Here is a 22,752-nt window from a genome sequence, read left to right on the forward strand (position 1 = left end):
ACAAGGAGAATTGTTCCGGGTCATAAAATGATTGACGTGAATCTTGCAGAAAGGCTGGTTTCCAAGCAAATACAGTCTCATTAACATAGCTTAAGAGAATATTCACATGAGTAAAACATACAGGTTTGTCAAGTGCGTTCTGAGTCTTAGGTGGAATGGACTTGAAGACAGAGTCCAAATACATAGTTAATTAACATAGCTTAAGACAAACATTTCCATAAGAAAAACATTGATTAGCTCAAGGTTTGAGAAATGTTAAGTTCAGGTGGAACCAGGTGTCGTCATGGCAACACAGAATTTTAAAAGAAACCTCTTAAAATTTGTATAGAGAAGGGGAAAAAATATAACACTAGTGGTTTGTTTCTCCTGCCTCTTAAGAGGGAGATATATAATGTCTGACACTTGCACCCTCTTCCCTCCATTTGGAGACCCCTGGCCTTCGGGCCTGTTAACCTACTCAGTATTAGGAGTGAGAACGACTTGCAACGCAGCAAGCTTAACACTTTATGTTTCAGTTCCCTCGTGTCTCGGGATGACCAGATGTTTGTTTTCCTGTCTAGGAATGTTGCATGCGGTTCCTCTCCTTGCTTCCAGTTCTGGAGTATCCACTGATCTAGAAAGCAGGCTACCAAGTATGCTCAAAACATCCCAAACTGTCATAGGCCAAACAGGAACTGACTCCTTGGAAAAGACCCTGATGCTGGGAAACATTCAAGGCACGAGAAGGGGACAACAGAGGATGAGATGGCTGGATGGCATCACCAACTCGATGGACATGAATTTGAGCTAGCTCTGGGAGTTGGTGATGGTCAGTAGAGCCTGGCATGCTCCATGGGGTCGCAAAGAGTCGGAGACGACTGAGTGACTTAACTGAACTGAAACCTCCCCACAGCATATAGCCCAGCAGAAAAACGCTGTAAGAGCGACGACACTCTGCGCATGTGCGCTCTCTGGGGGTGGAAACTCTGGCCAGGGCTGTTTATTTGCTGCTTCCAGCCAGCCGCGCATGCGCACCTTGGTTTCTGGGCGCAGTGCGCATCTCAGTAGGCGGGCGCAGGGCGCAGGGGCTGCTGGGAAGATGGCGGGGGTGGGCCTGGCGGCCGTGGCCGCTTGGGTACCTTGTCGCAGGTGGGGCTTGGCGGCAGTCACTTTCGGCTTCCACCATGGTCTCAGCACATTACTTGCACGGAAGACCGAGCGGGCGCCACAGTGGCTCCGAGGTCAGTGTCCGAAAGACTGGAGTAAGACGCGTTCTTTCGAACATAGCGGATTTCGGCGGTTCCTGTCCCTTGCGTTTTTGGCGCTCCATTCAGAAATCCTTTTTCCAGGTTCTCAGTACCCCAGTTCTTTTTAACAATTCTGATGAAGGTAGTGAGAGAGCTCTGCCAGGCCCCGGGGTATCCTGACAGCTAGGGCAGTGGTTGGCTTTATGCTCTGTAGTTCAAGGATTCTCTCTGCCCACCTCCCCTGTGTTAAGCGCCCAAGACTAGGAAAAATTCAGATGTGCATTTAATGTGTTTGATTATTAATTGCTTTTATCTTTTCTGTGCACGTTCCAAGAGGTTTACAGATCGTGACTGTTAGTTGCTTAGACCTGCTCTCTCTTGAGCGATTTTACAGGAAGGTTTTACCTGTTCTTTGTAAAAGTGTAAACTTTTCCTTTTTTTGGTTGTTTTGGGTCTTCCCGCCCTAACCTGGCCGCCAGGATTCCAGCCCAGAAAAAACCATAGCCATTACTCTACAAAGGAAGTTAGAATTTGGACAAAAATTAAAGCCCCTGAATATTTCTTTGTGCTTGATTCTTCTCCGTCACATCTCCACTCCCCCATATATATACCTGCCTTCCTGAATTATGTCTTTTTATTTTGAGGTTCATACCCTTGCCCCCAGCTTTCAGATGCATGGTGCTTGAAATGGGGACTGTCTTTGTAAATACCCTTTGTTTTGAGTTAAAATTTTTAAGTATATAGTCAATTTAATTGTTCACAACCAAAAGGCTGTTATATATGTCCCTCTAGCAAAGTATAGTATGTCATTTCAGTAACTATAATTCTCTTTCACTGTTTAGTAGTTTCACTGAAGATATATGCCTCAGATTTTGAGCTAGTTCTTATAGTACAAAGGTCATTTATGGATATTATGTTAAGACCATTTATAACTCATCAAGATTAAATAAATTGTGATGGTCTCATGGAAAATTTCCCATGGGAAAGTAATATGGAAAAGAGGATAAGGAGTTTTTGAGTGCTAAAGAAATGGGTAAAGAACATTTTTGCTGCTACAATCTGTCGGTCTACATAACTGGCTCTTGTTTACCTTGATTTTCACTAAAAGTTTTAAATTTGGCATATTTCACTATGCGTTGAAACTCTGAAGCAAGCCTATGTGTAAAAGGGATAGCTTTAACGCCTTCAGTTCAGTGTTTAAAAAATCAACTTCTCACATCCAAAATGAGGAAAACTTTATTAGCTCATATGGAAGAAACTGTAAAGTTTTAATTATCCACAATAGATAAAGGTTTCAAGGAATAAAAAAGAGATTTCTTTAGTCCAGAAAAAGACTGTTAAGGGAATACACAAATCTGATTTCTCTGGAGGGAGAAAATGGGATTATAAATGACTTTTTGTTTTTAAACATCGTTCTACATTTTTTAAGAGCAAGTATTGACTTTATGGCTTCCCAGGTGGTCACAGTGTAAAGAATCCGCCTGCCCATTCAGGAGATGCAAGAGATGGGTTCAGTCCCTGGGTAAGGAAGATCCCCTGGAGGAGGAAATGGCAACCCACTCCAGTATTCTTGGTGGAAAATTCCATGGCCAGAGGAACCTGGTGGGCTACAATCCATGGGGTTGCAGAGAGTTGGAGGTCACTGAGCACAAGCACCCGTTGACCTTACTGTCGGGTGGGGAAAGAACTTGAAAGATAATGGACTGGAATAACATTATAAGGGTTGCGCATTGTGCCTTTTTACTTGCATTCAGATTTGTGTTCACCTTTCAAGAAAGCCAAACCAACAAATAAAACACAGTGATTGGGAGTCCTATGAGAAATCTTTTTCCAAAAATGGTATTTACATTTATTCAAGGTTATTTGTAAAGAAACTGTTCACAAACCCACCTCAGCAGATAGAGAACCATGACTGACTATTACCATGACCCAAGACTTTATGGGTGGAGGAAGAATAAGTAATAAGAGGGGCCAGCACCTCTATCTTTGATTCAGTTTCCCAACATCAGACCAAACTTCTCTCCCTCCCCACCAAAAAGTAGAGGATGTGAAACCCCTCAGACATTAAAAAAAAATTTCAAAGAAGACTAACATCTCCCAAGAAAAGGCTTAAAACTAGTGTAGGTAAATATGAATGTTGATTGATACTGTTTGGGACAGATGATATAACAGCAACAGGAAAACATTTTGACAAGTCACTCTGTCTTTAGTGGCCTTAAAATTTCCTTGTTATGTATTTTGAAAGAATCATGATTGAACCTTGCTCAGAGAAGATCAATTGTGACATGATTTTTAAAGATAGGCACGGACTTGTGACTTTAATACTTCGTCTCTATTTTTTTTCTATGAAATGGAAATAGTATTTGCTATCAATTTGATGAGTTAAGAAAGTTAAGATTGAAAATATGTATGGTTTTCCAAAAACTGTATTTGCAAACTTTATGTTTTGTGTGCTTTGTTTAGCTTGCAGACACAAGACTTCAATCTCTTTCCTTAGTCGACCAGACCTCCCAAACCTGGCTTACAAAAGGCTAAAAGGCAAAAGTCCAGGAATTATCTTCATCCCTGGCTATATTTCTAATATGAATGGTACAAAAGCATTGGCGATTGAGGAGTTTTGCAAATCTCTAGGTCACGCCTATATAAGGTAGGAATAACACATTTCAAAGAAAATATTACTACCATTTACCTTGGCAGTCAAGAATTACTTCTGCTCTAACCAACTGAAATATATGCCAGCATTTTTATAGATTAGTTTATTTTATTGGTCTGTAAACTTTAATCTTGTGATTTAGGGTTCATGTAAAATGCAATCTTTAATAGTTTTTTTTTTTTTTTTTTAATTTTTAACTGGAAGATAATTGCTTTACAATAAAATGTTGGTTTCTGCCATATATCAACATGAATCAACCATAGGTATAAGTATGTCCCCTCCCTTGTGAACCTCCCTCCCATCTGGTCTTCGTGCCACGCTGATGATGCTGGCAGACAGGGAAACTAGTGGTAACTTAAGCTCTTTAGAAACAACATTCTAACATGACAGCAAACCAGTATACTAGCTGGCTTTCTTGTCATCTCTTATGGTGTGGTTTTCCTTTGAGGACTTGAGGACCACTGTTATTTAACCACTGTTTATTTCATTACTTTCAAAATATGTAGTTTAAAATAGCATCTGTGTTTAAAAGTACTGTAAAATTAATATTGTGTAATTCACATTTTCACTGAATTTCCTCTTTCCTCTCACTTCTGTAGCCTGAATATGTTTTTATAAGCATAAATAAGGGTATGTGTTGTTTACTACTTGATTTTACAATTCTTAATATTTCATACTGATAATTATTTTACTAAAATAATGTTTCACTGTTATTAGGGTTGTTTACTTAGAGCAGTCATTTATTTAGTGCCTGATTTGCCAGAAGAGATAGTATGGGTTAGTAAAAAGAGCACTGGCCTGAAATTCAAGAAACATGGACTCTAGAATTAATGCTAACATTAGCTGTGACAAGATGAGTCAGTTAATAAATGCTGGACCTGTTTCCTTCATCATAAAAAGGAGGAGATTGGATGAAAGATAATTTCTGAATTCATTTCTAGCACTAGCAACCTAAAAATCTATTTATGTAGTTTTAGAAGAGTTTCACTATCATTCACTCAATAGGTCTAGAAAATACAACTTTCGGAAATAAAATAAGTAATTAGAAATAAAAATAAAAAACTTTTACTACTTAAAAATAACTTTTATCTACTCAGTATATTAGCAGAAATTATGCCAATTATATGAATTTAGTCTTACTCCTTTTATCAAATTAACTGAATTATTTCATTTTCATGCTCAGAACTCTTAAAAATGTTCCAAATTGACTGTTATCCTTAAGACTGGAGTATTTTTTTACAAGTAGACCTTCTAACCCTACAATGGTGCTGTAAAATATACAAAGAGTTTTAAAATATGGTCATTGCCTGTAAGGATCTTTTAATCAGGGTGGAGGAATGCAAGATAAAATACATATGGGAAATTAGGCAGAAATATTCATCAAAATTTGATTATGTCAAAGAGCATGCTACTTAACTGTATATATTGAGAGAAAAATAGTGGTTGAAGTGGATAGAAAAAAACTCTAAGGGAACACTGAGAAATAGTTAGGATGTAGGTAAGAAGGAAGAGAAGTCCAAGGAGGACTATCTTGAGCAAGACATGATGATATCAGAAAAATTGCCATCATTCTCCTTTGTCCCCAAAAGAATTTAACTCAAGAAATCCTCATTTTATCAGTTCCTAATTTAAATTGAGACTGTAAGAGCTATAGCCAGTTCCTGTCTGCCTATAAGATGTATGAGGGAGTTTTCTGCATTTTAGATGCATATGAAATAAATTTTCTTTTTAAGGGTATATTTAGTAATCATGATGAAAATACAGTGTATATAGACAATTATATGAATTTAGTCTTATTCCTTTTATCCAAAGGAATATGTGGTACTATATTAAAATGTAACCTAAATGTATATTTATACACCTTTATACAGTATAGCCATTCATTACAATTTTTTATTTGATCAGGCTCCTTTTTATATGCTTTTATCAAACTTCATTGCTATCTAATCACTATTAGCAATTAATTGCCCTTTAACTTGTTTTAAGGGATTCCCAGGTGGCACTAGTGGTAAAGAACCCGCCTGCCAATGTAGTACATAAAGATTGGAAAAGAGATTTTATCTTCTATTTATACTCCCAGTTTCTCAGTTTACTTTCTTGTGATTCTGTCTGTAAAACTTAAATCTTGAATGAAGAAATGGTTAGTTTTGTATAGTATACAAGAACAGTACTTATGGTTTGGTGAAAATGGTTTCTTAATATCCTGCCACCATCCAGGATATTAAGATTGAGTCAGAGCTCAGGAATATGACACATGGCTTTAGGACTCATCTCCTCTCATGATTTCTAATAAAATTTAAAATTTTAGATTTGGGAAATTTAAAATGTATTTAGACTTGAGAATATTGAGGCTGCTAGGACAGAATTGCCTTACTGTGATTAAAAGTTGTAAATTGCCAAATCTTTGTCACTTGGTTAGGGTTCAGCAAGAATGAACTGTATTTTTTATTTGTTACCCATTACTATCACTGAATGCTTGTATTTACCTTTTTGAAGGCCCTGTACATGTGTTTTAGAGAAGGGCATGGCAACCCACCCCAATGTTCTTGCCTAGAGAATCCCCATGGACAGAGAAGCCTGGAGGGCTACAGTCCACAGGGTCACAAAGAGTTGGACACAACTGACATGTGTTTTGCATCTTTACCATATACTTGGAGGGCCCCTGTAAACAATATAGCAAGTAGAGACATCTTTACCCACAGAGGAAGATAAAGGAGAATTGGGTTTTTCTCCCCCGTTCTCCCTGGTCTGTCTCCTATATATATCCTTTGGATTTGAGAAGAAATAATAACTGTAACTTAGACTTCAGCTTCTGCCTTGTTATCCTATTTCCCAAGAATCCAAAACCACATCACTTCATACTTAAAATTTTAATTTCTTCCTCTACTTTTAAATCTCTTATCTCTAAGAAATTATGTTACACCATTCTACTGTTCCTACATACCATTCTAGTGTGGGAGACAGGCCACAAACCAGTAATCCAATGGACACATATTGTCAGGTAGCAGTATTTGCTGTAAAGAGAATAAAACAGAGTAAGGAACTGGAGAATGATGAAAGAGGCACAGCTTTAGGTTGAACGGTCAGAGAATGCTTCTGGAGATGTAACACTGGAACCCGACTGAAGTGAGGGAGCAGTCTGAGTGAATGTCTCAGGTAGAGTCGTCCACAGGGAAGGAGAAGCTGATGTAAAACCCTTGAGTCAGGAATGTGGATGGTGTATTCCATTAACTTGAAAAAGAAAAATGAGGATACAGTTGGGAGGGAGAGAGAAATGGAAGAATGAGATCAGAGAGGTAGTTAGGGGCTAGAAGATGGTAAGGACTTTGGATTTTACTTAAAGATTATACAAAACCTTTGAAGGGTATGTGCAGGACATGATCTTTTTTTGTTTTTGTTTTTTTGTTTTTGTTTTTTTTAAAGGATCACTGACTACTGAGTGGGGAATAGACTGTGAGGGTGAAAAATGAAAATGGAGATTTACTAGGAGACTCTTGCATTAGTTCAGTCGAGAGAGAATAGTGACTTGGACCAGGCTGGCACAGTGGAGGAGGTGAGAAAGCGAGTGACTGTGGGAGGTATTTGGAGGTTAAGCCAATAAGATTTGCTGAAATACATACTGACTTCACTTTTATTTTAATAGAGTTGAGGCATTGTTATTAATGTGCTATCTTCCTTAGAAATTAGGGAAGCAAATACTAGATATCTAGATACAAATATGTTTTCTCTTTCTCCAGGTTTGATTACTCAGGAGTTGGAAATTCAGATGGTAACTTAGAAGAATGCACAGTGGGAAAGTGGAGAAAAGATGTTCTTTCTATAATTGATGACTTGGCTGAAGGACCACAGGTGACTGTTTTTGTTAAATATCATGATAATTGTTGTGGACTATAACCTCATGGTATTGGAGCTATTTCATTAGATGCAAATATTTAATATTTTAAATGTCTAACAATCAATTTTTATATTTTAATGTCAAATCAATCAGTTCTATCATTTTCACTTTCTCCTAAAACGTAAGTAGCATTTTACTTTTCGTTTTACAAATTTTGTCTAATTTACTCTCTATTATAGACCTGATACTTTAATAAAAAGTAATCAGTCTTAATTTTACTTTGTGCCAAATATTAAAAGTCTGGGAGCCAGTGGATATAAAGGCAGAAAATACATATGTTCTATGAAATTAGTCCCTCCCTTACCAAAAAGAAAAAGAAATTCCTCTTCAAAACAACGTGCTTTTGTTTTTAGATACTGGTTGGATCCAGCCTCGGTGGGTGGCTTATGTTTCATGCTGCAATCGCACGGCCACAAAAGGTTGTTGCTCTGGTTGGCGTAGCGACAGCTGTAGATGGCCTGGTGACACAATTTAATCAGCTTCCTATTGAGGTAAGTCCCAGGCAACCTCCGTGTATCCCTCCTGTTGTTCTTCTGCTCCCTCTTTCTCTGAATTTTATGCGTGTGTCATCTGTCCTTCGACTTGTTATGCTGGCTCTATCTTTTGTCTTAACTGACTTTTTGTTTACCATTTCTTTTTTTTCATTTAACTATTTGAGTGAGTGAGAGTCACTCAGTCGTGTCCAACTCTTTGCGACCCCCTGGACTATACAGTCCATGGAATTCTCCAGGTCAGAATACCGGAGTGGGTAGCTGGTCCCTTCTCCAGGAGATCTTCCCAACCCAGGGACTGAACCCAGGTCTCCCGCATTGCAGGCAGATTCTTTACCAGTTGAGCCACCAGGGAAGCCCCTTTTAACTATTTGGTCTCCTGTTTAAGATTTTCTATTTTTTCACAGTCCCTTCAAATCATCGCATCACATAAATGAAATCATACTTTAAACTTTTGTTTTAGCAACATGCTATTAACCACGTTTATTTATTTGGATCATACGTTGTGACCTCTTTGTGCACCTCTTAGTCTTATTTTGTGGCCTATGGGTAATATTATTAATATCTATTCTATAACCATGTTAAACCAGCTAATCAGTTATGAAAGTTTAAGCCTTAAAGCCTCAGATTCTTTCTTAGCAGAGCTCTCCAAGCACACGCTGTCCGTCACACACAGGAGATAAGATTTGCCATTCCTGGCTTAGACACTAACTTGGCATTCTTTTTCTACTTCTAATTTTCACCTTTAAAAAAAAAAAAAAGGTGCTTTTCATCAGTAGCATGTTCTTCCGCAAATCATGATAGAATAAGGTTTCTGAGATGACTGGAAAGGTAATTGGTTTATTATACTTTGCTCTTGAATGTATGTTTAAGCACTTTTGTTGTCTGCAAGGATAAAAAAAGTGGTGGGTAATAGCTGTTTCTTTATGTGTGTGTTATTTTTTTGTTTGGAAATCAGTTGAGTTCTCCTTGGGCATATTTTCCCTTGGGATCTAAATTTCATCTATGGGACTAATCCTAGCAGAAAGAAACAGTCTGGAGCCATGGTTCAAAACGTGTAGTCCCTAGGCCAGCAGTAACAGCATCACCTGAGAACTTGTATTAATAGAAATGTGTATTCTTGAACTTCACCAGACCCACTGAATCAGAAACTGGGAGTATGGCCCAGTCGTTTTAACAAGGCCCCAGGTGAAGTTTGAGAACCACTGCTGTAGAGAGCAGGGAATAAGGAGGAGGAAGAAAAGAAAAAGAAGGAAAAAGCATATTTAGTGTTGAAGAGTAGAATATCATTGACTTTTGCCTCAAGTTCTGCATTGAATTCAGTGCCATATACTATCTGTTCTAAGTTTATTCTTAGTTCACATTGTTCTTCCCAGCTCCGTAAGAAATGACATTGTCTGCAAAGTCAGGTTCTTCATATGATTTCTGGTCAGGGCTAAAATTACGAAGCTGATCATCTTTGCACTTACCTATTTCTGAGATTTTTTTTTTTTACTTTCTTGTTTCTCATACATAGATGCTTAATGTCCTCATGCTGCTAAATTTTCCTGCCATTGTATCCTCTGCATCTAAACCTTGAACCCCTTACTCTGCTTCTCATGGTGGGAAATTATTTCAAGAAGATGGCCTGTTAGAAAGGTGTTGATTACACAGTTTTGGGGGGTTATTGGGAAATGACAAGATCTATGTACATTTCTCTTTATGTGTGTACATCCATCACTCAGAGGGAAGATATGATAGATAGCCCGTAATTGAGAAGATCTATGTCCTGCAAATCAGGGTAATTCTTTGCTAATCCTAAATCATACCAGCGAAGAATTCTTAAAATGTTGAGCCCTTTAAACTTAAAAACATGCGTAAGGAAGGGCCCAGACACTAGGATCTCTCTCTCTTCTCCACAGAAACAGCTAGTGCTCAGTGTCAAGGGAATAGACCTAGAGGTTTTTACTGTCTTCTTTAGTCCTGGAAATGTTAAGACCCAGCATTATTCATTGTTTGTGTGGGAATTTGATTTACCTCTAACCCTAATCATTGTCTCCTTCTGCGGATACTGCAGTTCAGTTCAGTCACTCAGTCTTGTCCGACTTTTTGCGACCCCATGGACTGCAGCACGCCAGGCTTCCCTGTCCATCACAAACTCCCAGAGCTTACTGAAACTCATGTCCATCGAGTCAGTGATGCCATCCAACCATCTCATCCTCTGTCATCCTCTTCTCTTCCCGCCTTCAGTCTTCAAAGCATCAGGGTCTTTTCCAGTGAGTCAGTTCTTTGCATCAGGTGGCCAAAGTATTGGAGCTTCAGCTTCAGCATCAATCCTTCCAATGAATATTCAGGACTGATTTCCTTTAGGATGGACTGGTTGGATCTCCTTGCAGTCCAAGGGATTCTTCAAGAGTCTTCTCTAACACCACAGTTCAAAAACATCAATTCTTTAGTGCTCAGCTTTCTTTATAGTCCATCTCTCACATCCATACATGACTACTGGAAAAGCCATAGCTTTGACTAGATGAACCTTTGTTGGTAAAGTAATATCTCTGCTTTTTAATATGCTGTCTAGGTTGGTCATAGCTTTTCTTCCAAGGAGCAAGTATCTTTTAATTTCATGACTGCAGTCACCATGTGCAGTGATTTTGGAGCCCCAAAAAATAGTCTGTCAGTTTCCATTGTTTCCCATCTATTTGCCATGAAGTGATGGGACCAGATGCCATGATCTTAGTTTTCTGAATGTTGAGTTTTAAGCCAGCTTTTTCACTCTCCTCTTTCACTTTAATCAAGAGGCTCTTTAGTTCTTCACTTTCTACCATAAAGGCAGTGTCATTTGCATATCTATGGTTATTGATATTTCTCCTGGCAATCTTGATTCCAACCTGTGCCTCATCCAGCCTGACATTTTGCATGATGTACTCTGCATATAAGTTAAATAAGCAAGGTGACAGTATACAGCCTTGAAGTACTCCTTTCCTGATTTGGAACCAGTCTGTTGTTCCATGTCCCGTTTAACTGTTTCTTCTTGACCTGCACACAGATTTCTCTGTGGACACTAGAGGGCATCAGACAGGATGCACAGTTGTTGGAATCCAAGTTTCACACATTGCCTTCCTAGTTTCTTTTGGTGTAAGAATTATGAATATTGTACCTTTTCTTTGAATAAAGCTGTTTTTAATATTCCTGTAGTTTTTGTTTTTGAGGCTTTGGGACATACAAGACTTTGTACAGTTAAGTCTGTTCTTCAAATGAACAATATTCGTTCACCTCAGTAGCAGGTAACAGAGCTAGTTGGGAAGCAGCAATGCTTAAAATGCAACTATTATTATGTGTTGGTAATTAGTATAGTTGCCCCTCTCTAATAATCAATGGAACATAGTTCTAACTACTGAAGTTACAAATTCAGGAACAGTCATAAGTAGTTTGAGGACAACTGAATATCATTTTTTTGCTTTAAATACTTGGTTCATATGTTGCTTTAATGCAGAGCACCCCATGATATTAATATACGTTATAGTTTTTTACTCTATTTTAAATCATTTGGCTATAGATATTCAGAAGTCTAGCTTTCAGACATACAGCTTTTTCACTGAAATATTTTTGGAATTTTTTAAAATACCTAAATACATATAGATAACATCATATATATTTTACTGTTTAAATTCTTTTTTGCCTCTGAATTTGTAATAAGTGAATAGTTTTAAATGTGGAAGTACAGTATTTTTATTGAAAATTTAAATACAGATTTTTTAAATACATTGTATGTAGCTTTTCTTTCCTTGTATTTTTCTGTATTTTTGATAAGCCATCCACCTGTTTTTTTCTAGACAGAAATTCCCTTCATATTATGTGCTTGCAAGAGGCTTAAAGCTATTTACGTCTTGATTTACTAATTCAAGCTGTGATAATCTTTCCAAAGAATTTATTATATACATATAACCCTTTATGTTCAAAGATGTTCCTAGAAGTACTCAGCAATATGGAAATGGTTGAATTAATTATCTTGTATGCATTGTGGTAGACAGTTATCCAGTCTTTAAAAACTTTTAATCTAATCTTTTAAAACTCAGAAATATATATATATTAAATAGATAAGCACTGAAAACTATATATAAATTGTAATAGCTAAGTGTTTTACATATGGTATATCTAAAACCAAGCACATATAGAAATACTAGAAGGAAAGAAGCCAGAATATTAATGGTTGGTTGTTATATCCATGAGATAGGACTATTGATAATTTATTTCTTCTTATGCTTTTTATATTTTCCATGTTTTCAATAATGAATATATGTTACTTTAAGTAGAAAAAACGTTTAAGACAAATTATGGTCTCAAAAATAGAGATTCTTCAAGAATCAAAGAATACCCAGCATTTTGTTTTAAAGGTAGAACTGATACCATTGCTCAGTTTTCAGGAGATATTTGCAAGAATTCTTTGTCATCCAGAACAACAGACAGTTTTCTTCTCATTCCATAGAACTCTGAAAGGCAAAAACTATTTTTTTTACATTCAGCCTAAAATTGGGCATGTATTGTTGCCCCAGAATAACCACTGTCTTATTTTTCATTTTTAGCAGTATACTCCATTCTTTTCCCTTTCCCCCATCTCACCCCATTTTAGTAACTTCCACTAATCACACTTTTAGTTTCATGATTTTTAAATCTAAACAGTTTTTATTCCTAAGATTTGATTTGATATAATATGAATGCTACCTGTACTGATTCTAAGAAATTATTGTATTTTTCTCCTCATTTTCCCTTTGAACTGGGATGAAACAATGCCTGATTTAAGATGTTATATAATACAGTTAGTTAAATCTAAGTTTGAATCCTAGCCACAGCAGTTACTGCCTTTCAACTTTAAAGCTGTGTACTCTAATATCTTCTTTTGTAAAATTGAAATAATAACAAAATTATTATCAGGATCCTGTGAGATACTATGTGGAAAATACTGGTATTTAATTACTGATAATTATCATTGTTATATTTTTGTTATCTCTTTGCCTCTTCTTCAAAGACCACTTTCCTTAGATTGTTTAAGACTATTGCATGTATTAATGTTGCATAAATACTTTTATTTTCATTTGTTCCAACAGACAAAAAAGGAAATAGAGATGAAAGGTGTGTGGCCCATGCCATCAAAATACAGTGAAGAAGGAGTTTATCGCATTCAGTACAGTGTCATTAAAGAAGCTGAGCACCACTGCTTGTTACATAGTCCTATTCCTGTGAAGTGTCCCATAAGATTGCTCCACGGCATGAAGGATGATATTGTACCGTGGCACACGTCTGTGCAGGTCGCTGACCGAGTAGTTAGCACAGATGTAGATGTCATCCTCCGAAAGAATAGTGATCACCGAATGAAGGAAAAAGCAGACATTCAACTTCTGGTTTACACTATTGATGACTTAATTGATAAGCTTTCAACCATAGTTCACTAGAATCACAACTTTAGTTGGTATGCAAAGTAATGGATCCAGAAGATGGAAGAGAGTAACAGATGAAAGACCTTGATACTTAGAAGGTTTTTCCTCTTCTCTCTACTTTGTAAATATCATGTGAGTATTTATCTAATGATGTATTTTCACAAGTGATACAAATTGTGAAGAAAGTGCCAGCTGCTGTTTGAAAAATGTTCTCCCTCCTCAATCCCTGATTTTTTTCATTAAAATATTTCCTATTTTTTTATTCAAGAAATGTTTACCTTCTGAATGCTTATGTTAACTATGCCAGCTCTTACTTAGATTTGCTAATAAAGCTTAATTTGTTTTTTATTTGGTATCATTGTATATGAAGATTTGTAAAATTATCTCTGATTTTAAAATGCAGTTCACAAAATATAGGAACACATTTATTGAAATCTGAAATGACTAGAGAAATGTATGAAGCATAATAAAGTTCATGTCTTTTGCATGTTATATTTGAACTTAAAATCAAGGTTATTCTTTTTTAAGGGCTCAAAACTTTATAGATATATAAAGGATATGTATCATTTTAAACTTTTGGCTAATATGTCATATAGTTAAGTGGGGGGGATTTCATCTTTAAGCAATGATGTTGTTGTACAATCGCTAAGTTGTGTCCGACTCTTTGCAGCCCCACTGACTGTAGCATACCAGGCTTCCCTTTCCTTTACTGTTTCCCAGAGTTTGCTCAAATTCATGTCCATTGAGTTGGTGATGCCATCCAACCATATCATCTTCTATCTCCCCCTTCTCCTGCCCTCAATATTTCACAGCTTCAAGGTCTTTTCCAATGAGTCGGTTCTTCGCATCAGGTGGCCAGTATTGGAACTTCAGCTTCAACATCAGTCCTTCCAATGAATATTCAGGCTTGATTTTCTTTAGAATTTACTGGTTTGATCTCCTTGCTCTCAAGGGACTCTCAAGAGTCTTCTCCAGCACCAGTTCAAAAGCATCAATTCTTTGGCCCTTAGCTTTTTTTATGATAGTATTTTCATATTCTGATTTCTTATTCCAAAGAAGAAACGAATCTTTATATATTATCACCTACCTAAAGAAACATTTCTTTTTTGTTATTAATAATATGTGCCTAAAGTACAAATAATCAAGTGATTGCCATCTATATCAGGGCTTCCCTGGGGGCTCAGACAGTAAAGAGTCTGCCTGCAGTGTGGGAGACCTGGCTTCTATCCCTGGGTCGGGAGGATCTCCTAGAGAAGGAAATGACAACCTACTCCAGTATCCTTGCCCAGAAAATTCCATGGATGGAGGAGCCTGATAGGCTACAGCCCGTGGGGTCACAAAGAGTTGGACACGACTGAGTGACTTCTCTTTGTTTCTTTGCCATCTATATCAGAGGGCTTTCTAAAATGTAGAGATAGTAAGAAAATATGAAATGGAAATACAGATTGTATTTCTAATAATTAAGCTTGTGCAGTAATCAGCTGTGATACAAATTGGTGTCTTTTAGCTTTTAAGTTTGGATTCCATTTAGCCTGTTTAGGTTACATCTGTCAAACTAAAACTTTATGTATGTGTATATATATATATACACACACACATATATATAGATACTGAACATGTGTCAAAGATTTCTTTAACTCATTGATAAAGGAATAGGATGGTTCAAAGGACAATTCAAGAGGCATTTGTAGATACTAAAGAATGTTGGGATAAAAGTCCTCTGCGGAAAAGCGTTAACATAGCCAATGACTGCTTATCCTCAGAGACTGCTTACAAGAGTCACCCTTGGCTGGCATCTCAGGGACTTGGATTTTAGGAATGTCCCCCCATTTTGTTAGGGAACTGTTGACCGAAACCGTCCACCTTGGCCAAACACAATGATAACCATTTGTCTGAGTTGTCTCACAAAAGGAGGTCCCAATAAAGAAAGCAGTGCTGCTGCTGTAAACTAACCAGGAAAATTTCGGAGGGGCCACAAGGAAGAACGACCCACCAACCCATAGTATGTCTTATAAAACTAACCTGAAGAGAGTGAGGGGAAAAGGGAACTCCCTTGCACTGTTGGTGGGAATATAAATTGATAACAGCCACTATGGAAGACAGTATGGAGATTCCTTTAAAAACTAGGAATAAACTACCTAGAAATAATACAATACTAGGAATAAAATGACCCAACAAATCCCATTATTGCACATATACTCTGAGAAAACCATAATTGAAAAAAGCATGTACACCAATGTTCATTGCAGCACCATTTACAGACATGGAAGCAACCTAGATATCTATCAATAGATGAATGTATAAAGAAGTTGTGCTACATGTATAGTGGAATATTACTCAACCATAAAAAGGAGTGCATTTGAGCCAGTGCTAATGAGGTGGATGAACCTAGAGCCTATTATACAGTGAAGTAAATCAGAAAGAGAAAAAGCATATATTAACATATGTATGGAATCTGGAAAGATGGTACTGATGAACCTATGTGCAGGTCAGCAGTGGAGATGCAGACAGAGAAGAGATTTACAGACACAGAGTTGGGGGAAGGAGAGGGTGGGACGAATGGAGAGAGTAGCATAGAATCGTGTGTTAAGTTGCTTGAGTTGTGTGTGACTCTTCGACCCTGTGGACTAGCTCACCAGGCTCCTCTGTCCATGGAGATCCTCCAGGCGAGAATACAGCAGTGGGTTGCCATGCCCTCCTCCAGGGGATCTTCCCGACCTAGGGATCAAACCCACGTCTCCTGCGGCTCCTGCTCTGCAGGCAGATTCTTTACCGCTGAGCTACCAGGGAAGCTGTGGAAACATACACTACCATATATAAAACAGATAGTGGGAATTTGCTGTATGACTCGAGAATCTCAAACTGGGACTCTGTAACAACCTAGAAGAGTGGGAATGGCATAGGAGGTGGGAGGGAGGTTCAAGAGGGAGGGGACATATGTTTACCTACGGCTGATTCATCTTGATATATGGCAGAAACCAACACAGTATTGTAAAGCAGTTATCCTTCAATTGAAAAACTAACCTGAAAGAATTTGGGAGGGGCCAAAAGGAAGAAGGAGGAGACTATATCCTGCCTACCTCCAGAAGCCCTCACATTGGAATTCATCTTGGCTGAGATGTGCATGTGCCATCAGAAGGGACCCTGAGTCAGAATGGCCAGAGATAACCCAGAAACTAACCTCATTACCATATAACCTGAGACTGTGAGTCACATGGCATAACAATTCTGGGTTCCCTTCCCTGCTGCTCCCTACCTGGGTACCCCTTCCCAATATAGTCTCTTGGTCAGTAAAGTCTTTTGCTTTGTATCTCCTTGGACAGTTCATTTCTGAGCATTACACAAGAGCCCTCTCTCAGACCCTGGAAGGGATTCCCCTTTCCCAGCAATTCCAGAACTGATCAAAGTGGCTCACTGTGCCTAAACTTGTCAATACAAACAATGAGGTTTGTGCTGGACAAATGCTTTCCTTCTATGAGTCTGGCATTTTGGTAGGTGCCAGGTAGAAACTGCCCAAGTGGCCAGCTCCCGATAAAACACTCATCACTAAGTCTCTCACAAGCTTCTCTGGTGAACATTTCATATGTGTTGTCACAATGCATCTCTGGGAGAAGTAAGCTCAACTTTTGTGACCACTCAGAGAGAATTCTTAGAAGCTCAAGCCTAGTGTCCCCAGACTTCACTTCAGTGCCTTTTTGATTTCCTGATTTTGCTTTGTATCCGTTCACTGTAATAAATCATAGCTGTGAGGCAGCTATATGCTGAGTCTTGTGAGTCCCCCTAGTGAAATGTCAAACCTAGGAGTGGTCTTGGGGACCCCTGACACAGATCCAAAATATATTAATATCCTATGGGGCCATAAAATAGAGGAGTTATATCTTATACTAAACAAAAATCATTGACAAACCAAAATTACACGAGCCATCTGTGTGCCACAGTGCCTGAGTTCAAGCAGGTTGTTACAGGATGGCAGGGCCTCTCTTCAGAGGCCTATGTTGCCCAGACACTGTTAGGCATGATTATTAGAAAGATGAGCTCCTGCCCATGAGAGCTTTTCAAGGTTAAACATAATGATGAGAAAATGCAACAAATATGATTAGAAATTCATAGTACTTCTGTGGAGGCAATACCCATAGTGCTTAAAGACAGAGTCTCTAGATCTTTAGGTTTAGGTCCTGGTTTACCATTTACTAGCCCTGTTACTGAGCCATTTACTTAACCTTCCTGAGGTTTCCTCATCTGTAAAGTGTCATAATATACACCTATTTAATAAAGTGTAAGGATTAGGCACAATGCATTAGAACAATGACAAATTGGAGTCACTACCATTTCCCTTTTTTTTTTTTTTTTTACTGAGTTCTTTTTTTTTATTTTTTTAAACTTTACAATGTTGTATTAGTTTTGCCCAACATCAAAATGAATCCGCCACAGGTATACCCGTGCTCCCCATCCTGAACCCTCCTCCCTCCCCCCTCCCCATACCCTCCCTCTGGGCCGTCCCAGTGCACCAGCCCCAAGCATCCAGCATCGTGCATCAAACCTGGACTGGCGACTCGTCTCATACATGATATTACACGTTTCAATGCCATTCCCCCAAATCTCCCCACCCTCTCCCTCTCCGACAGAGTCCACAAGACTGATCTATACATCAGTGTCTCTTTTGCTGTCTCGTACACAGGGTTATTGTTACCATCTTTCTAAATTCCATATATATGCGTTAGTATACTGTATTGGTGTTTTTCTTTCTGGCTTACTTCACTCTGTATAATAGGTTCCAGTTTCATCCACCTCATTAGAACTGATTCAAATGTATTCTTTTTAGTGGCTGAGTAATACTCCATTGTGTATATGTACCACAGCTTTCTTATCCATTCATCTGCTGACGGGCATCTAGGTTGCTTCCATGTCCTGGCTATTATAAACAGTGCTGCGATGAACATTGGGGTACACGTGTCTCTTTCCCTTCTGGTTTCCTCAGTGTGTATGCCCAGCAGTGGGATTGCTGGATCATAAGGCAGTTCTATTTCCAGTTTTTTAAGGAATCTCCACACTGTTCTCCATAGTGGCTGTACTAGTTTGCATTCCCACCAACAGTGTAAGAGGGTTCCCTTTTCTCCACACCCTCTCCAGCATTTATTGCTTCCCTTGTTTTTTAAAGGGTTATTTCTTTAGAATTCAGAGTCTCAGCCACTGGATCAACAAGAAAGTCCCTCATTTGTATTTTTATATGCACCAAACACAGTCCAGTGAGAAACTGGAGGGCGCAATTCAGTGGAGTTTAGGGAAGAAAGTGAAGGCAAGGATGTGAGTGGGGCTTCTAAAACTGAACTGGATTGGAATTTCCAGTTCCAAAGATCCAAAGTGGAATGTTAGCTGTATGGCATCCTTTCAAATGTTCAATGGCTAGGAAAAGGGAGGGGCAGGAACCTTCATTATTTAAGATGGGAAAAGCTGTCTTAAAATTTAACCTAGCTTTGCAGAGGTTGGCATCATAAATTCCAAATAAGTTTGATGTAGGACATTGTTAATTCCTTTAGTGTTCATTTTCATTCCTTCCCCCCGACCAAAGCTCCTCTTTTTCTAAAACTACCCCATGCCGTGTGTTCAGTGATACGGAAAATACTTGAACAGCCAGCAGGCTCTGAGTGCCTATCCTCTGGAATTCCTGCATTGATTTTAAAAGCAACACGGACCCTCTAAACAACTGCAGCTCCTGCAATGGAAGAGGATAATGTCAATGCCAATGGAGAGGAAGACTAATGAGACCACAGAATACATTCGCTTTTGCAGCATCTGTTGAGCTCAGAGGTATTTCCAGACACAATTTACACAGTATGCTGATCTCTGAGCAGCCAATAGATAGGTCCGTGAGGAGGAGAGGAGGAAAAGAGCTTTGGGCAAGGCTGAATTTTATAAAGCATGGAGATGTAAAGCAAGAGAACATTACTTTGAGACACAACCATTCCCAAGGAAGTGTCCAAAGGGGATATGTCAAATTTTCATTATATTTAAAGCTGTTAAAAACAAACAAACAAAAAAAAAACTAAGGAGCTCTATCTTCTGAAGGAAGAAAGAGAATGGGTGGAATTTAGATATATCTTTTTCAGATCCCCTTCCATTATAGACCTAAAGTCACTTTTTAGTTTAGAAATATAATCATGTAATATGCATAACTTGGCTTGATGAAAAAATGTGATGCTTTGGTGCATTTAGAGTATATACCTCAAAACTGCAGACAATTTAAAAAATCAAATTTGTCTTTTGAAGAAACATCTAATAGAAAAAAAGCTCAAATCTCAGCTTCTCACTGCATTCCTGACTCATCCTCATCTCTGTGTCCTAGAATTTTCTCAGTAGGTGCTCCATGCTCTGTCATGAACAGCACTTTGCTCAAGCCTTTTTGGTAGAACTTACTGCTTGGAAAGTCTCAGTTTTATATGCCAACCTCCCTCTCTCAAAGCACCATTGAGAACAGCAGCTTTGTTCTGATGTTCTCTAACCCCAGGCATCCCCAACCACATACATCATCTCCTTGCCCACCTGTGACGTTGATATTCCCTTCTGTTCTGACCTTGGCACTCTTCTCATGTGTGTATGTGTGCTAAGTCATTTCAGTCGTATCTGACTCTTTGCAACCCTATGGACTATAGCCTGCCAGGCTCCTCCGTCCAAGGGATTCTCCAGACAAGAATACTGGAGTCGGTTGCCATGCCCTCCTCCAGGGATCTTCCCTATGCAAGGATGGAACCTCCGTCTCTTGTGGCTCCAGCATTGCAGGAGGATTCTTTACCACTGAGCCACTAGGGAAGCCCAGACTCTTCTCATGCACCTACTTATTCAGCTTGAGCAACTTCACCCAGGTTCTTGGTTTTAACTGCTACCTACATACAGATAATTCAACTACTTTCCTTCATTCCAGATTTTTCTCTTGAGCTCCAGATGCACAAAACCCACTGCCTAATGGCTGGGATGGACTGTGGTGGCCCTCCCAAATGCAATAAATCCAAACGCTATCTTCTTTCCCCTTTAATGTACCTCCCGGCTTATGGTCCACTTAAAAGAACTGGTGCAACAATTACTCTTATTATACAAGTCAAACTTATGAGTCATTCTGACCCTCTTCTTTTCTTTCACCTATATCAGATCTGAAGGTTCTTCCCCCACTCCCCAACTCTGCTATGAAAGCACTCAAGCTCATTTGCATGATACATAAGCCCAGTGGCAAGGCCAATAAATAGTTGACAACTAGCTGGGGTGAGTTCCGATTTGTAGCATTTGCCAACAACCATGATAGAAATACTCCTGTCATAACTGGCTTCAAGCTACCATTGTAATGTCACTGAATACAAGGAAACTGGGAAGAAATGCCCAGTACCAGGCTGTTACATAGTATATACACCATGTAAAGACAATAACCATAAACATCCTAAAAAAAATAGGTAGTAGTAAAATGTAGCAAAATAAATTAGGAAGTGATCCATTTTGAATATTTAGCCTGTAATATAATGTATTTAAAAGTAAGATTACATAATTTAACTGCTTATAATGGCTGAGTTTAATAATTGGCTTTCAAAATTCCTGAAAATTTAACCATGGACACTTGCAAGCACGCTCCTTTATAATCTGGAGTATGCCTGCCATTCCAGCTTTATTTCTATGCGTATCTTCCCTTTAACCCTATGTTTTGTTGATACTAGATTACGTTTGCCTTCTTAAATAAGCTGCCTTTGCCAGCAACGCCTTCTGTATCCTTCCCGCCTCATCCCATCCACTAGGCAAACACCTAGTCATCTTTTGAGACTTAAAGTCATCTCACTTATAAATCTTTTCATTAATCTCCTACCTTCTTCCTCCAGATACAAATGTACCTGAGGACTTTGTGCATATTTTAAGCATAACCCTTGATTGGCATCTATGATTTACAAGTTTAACTTTGCTGCTAAACCATGTCTCATTTTTTTAAAATCTCAGATACATAGGCCTTTTAAAAAAGTTACAGAAAAAAGTAATTATAATATCTGTAGCCACTCAGTAAATAGAGGGTTGAGCCAATTTCTGGTGCCACCACCCAGGGGATTGTGTTTTTGTTTTTTTTTTCTCTGAAGATTTCCTGTGGGTTTCTGGACATTTCTAACTTATGCCTTGGTTGGGTTCCTCTCTTTCCCATTATATCCTCTCCAGAACCATGATTTCAATCATTCACATGTTTTGTTACAGTGGCAAAAGCATCTTTGGGTATAAAAGATCTGCAAAACACAGTCTCAAAAAAAGAGACAAATGTACATCTTTTAGAATTGTTTCTGCTTTTATATAACAAGCCAACATCTTCCCTAGAGCAATTCCAGCCACACAGGAAATAACATGCTTTCTGTTTGGGCTTTTATTTCCTTAGTCCCGGGTTAGAACCAGTTAGTCCATATCGCTTCCGCCCAAGATGCAACTGACTGACTTCCAAATTCAGCGGACACCCTCCCTGCTAGAGACTCTTGCCCCTGAACTTCTAGTCTCTGAAGCCAGTCTGCTGCCTTTAAAGCTTCTTCAATTGAGGAGTCCATGCAGCCTCCAGACCTGTGATGGTCAGACCTTCTCAAGCCTTTTTTTAACCTACTGCTCTCCTCAAAGCTCAGATTCTCTCACAACCATTTGTTTTTCACAGGATTCTCTCTCCTACTCCTTCAGCTACTGGCCACTAAGCCTTTTCTCAAGCAAACCACCCACATAACTATGAAGTAATTAGATTTTCAGGAGTCCAGGCCCCAGCTGGCAGGAGATTTTTCTCAATTCATGTATTGTTTGAGGTCATTTCCTGCACAGCTTCAAATCAATTTCCCACAGGGACAAAGATCACTATCCCATGTGCTAGACTTGTTTTATCTAATGTTCTGAGTCAACTAATCAATCTATTCCAGAGGAAAATTTTATATTTTATTTCTCTCCAGAACAGTACTTCACACGGTTAAATACTCAAAAAAAAAAAAAAAAAAATTTTTTTGTTGTTGTTGAATAAACCAAAGAAAATTTGTGATGTTTTTCCCATGAAAAGTACCCAGACTTACATAACACTAATAAGACT

The 22,752-nt window shown here is 38.4% G+C and overlaps 1 protein-coding gene across 1 annotated transcript; it reads left to right on the forward strand.

The window, feature by feature from the left end:
* The first annotated feature begins 1,048 nt into the window (after nt 1-1,048).
* ABHD10 (abhydrolase domain containing 10, depalmitoylase) lies at nt 1,049-14,171 on the forward strand. Its single transcript, XM_019978615.2, has 5 exons — nt 1,049-1,220; nt 3,690-3,873; nt 7,617-7,728; nt 8,128-8,265; nt 13,350-14,171. Exons 1-5 carry the CDS (start codon nt 1,079-1,081, stop codon nt 13,692-13,694), a joined length of 921 nt encoding a protein of 306 aa, XP_019834174.2. The 5' UTR covers nt 1,049-1,078; the 3' UTR covers nt 13,695-14,171.
* Nucleotides 14,172-22,752: the final 8,581 nt, after the last annotated feature.

This window comes from Bos indicus, chromosome 1 (assembly GCF_029378745.1).
Source record: "Bos indicus isolate NIAB-ARS_2022 breed Sahiwal x Tharparkar chromosome 1, NIAB-ARS_B.indTharparkar_mat_pri_1.0, whole genome shotgun sequence".
Taxonomy (NCBI): domain Eukaryota; kingdom Metazoa; phylum Chordata; class Mammalia; order Artiodactyla; family Bovidae; genus Bos; species Bos indicus.

Bases quoted from the DNA above. Each gene is read 5' to 3' on its own strand.
- ABHD10 (XM_019978615.2), top strand. From the start codon at position 1,079: ATGGCGGGGGTGGGCCTGGCGGCCGTGGCCGCTTGGGTACCTTGTCGC. The intron at 3,874-7,616 runs GTAGGAATAACA...CTCTTTCTCCAG, and splicing joins CTAGGTCACGCCTATATAAG to GTTTGATTACTCAGGAGTTG. The intron at 8,266-13,349 runs GTAAGTCCCAGG...TTGTTCCAACAG, and splicing joins TTAATCAGCTTCCTATTGAG to ACAAAAAAGGAAATAGAGAT.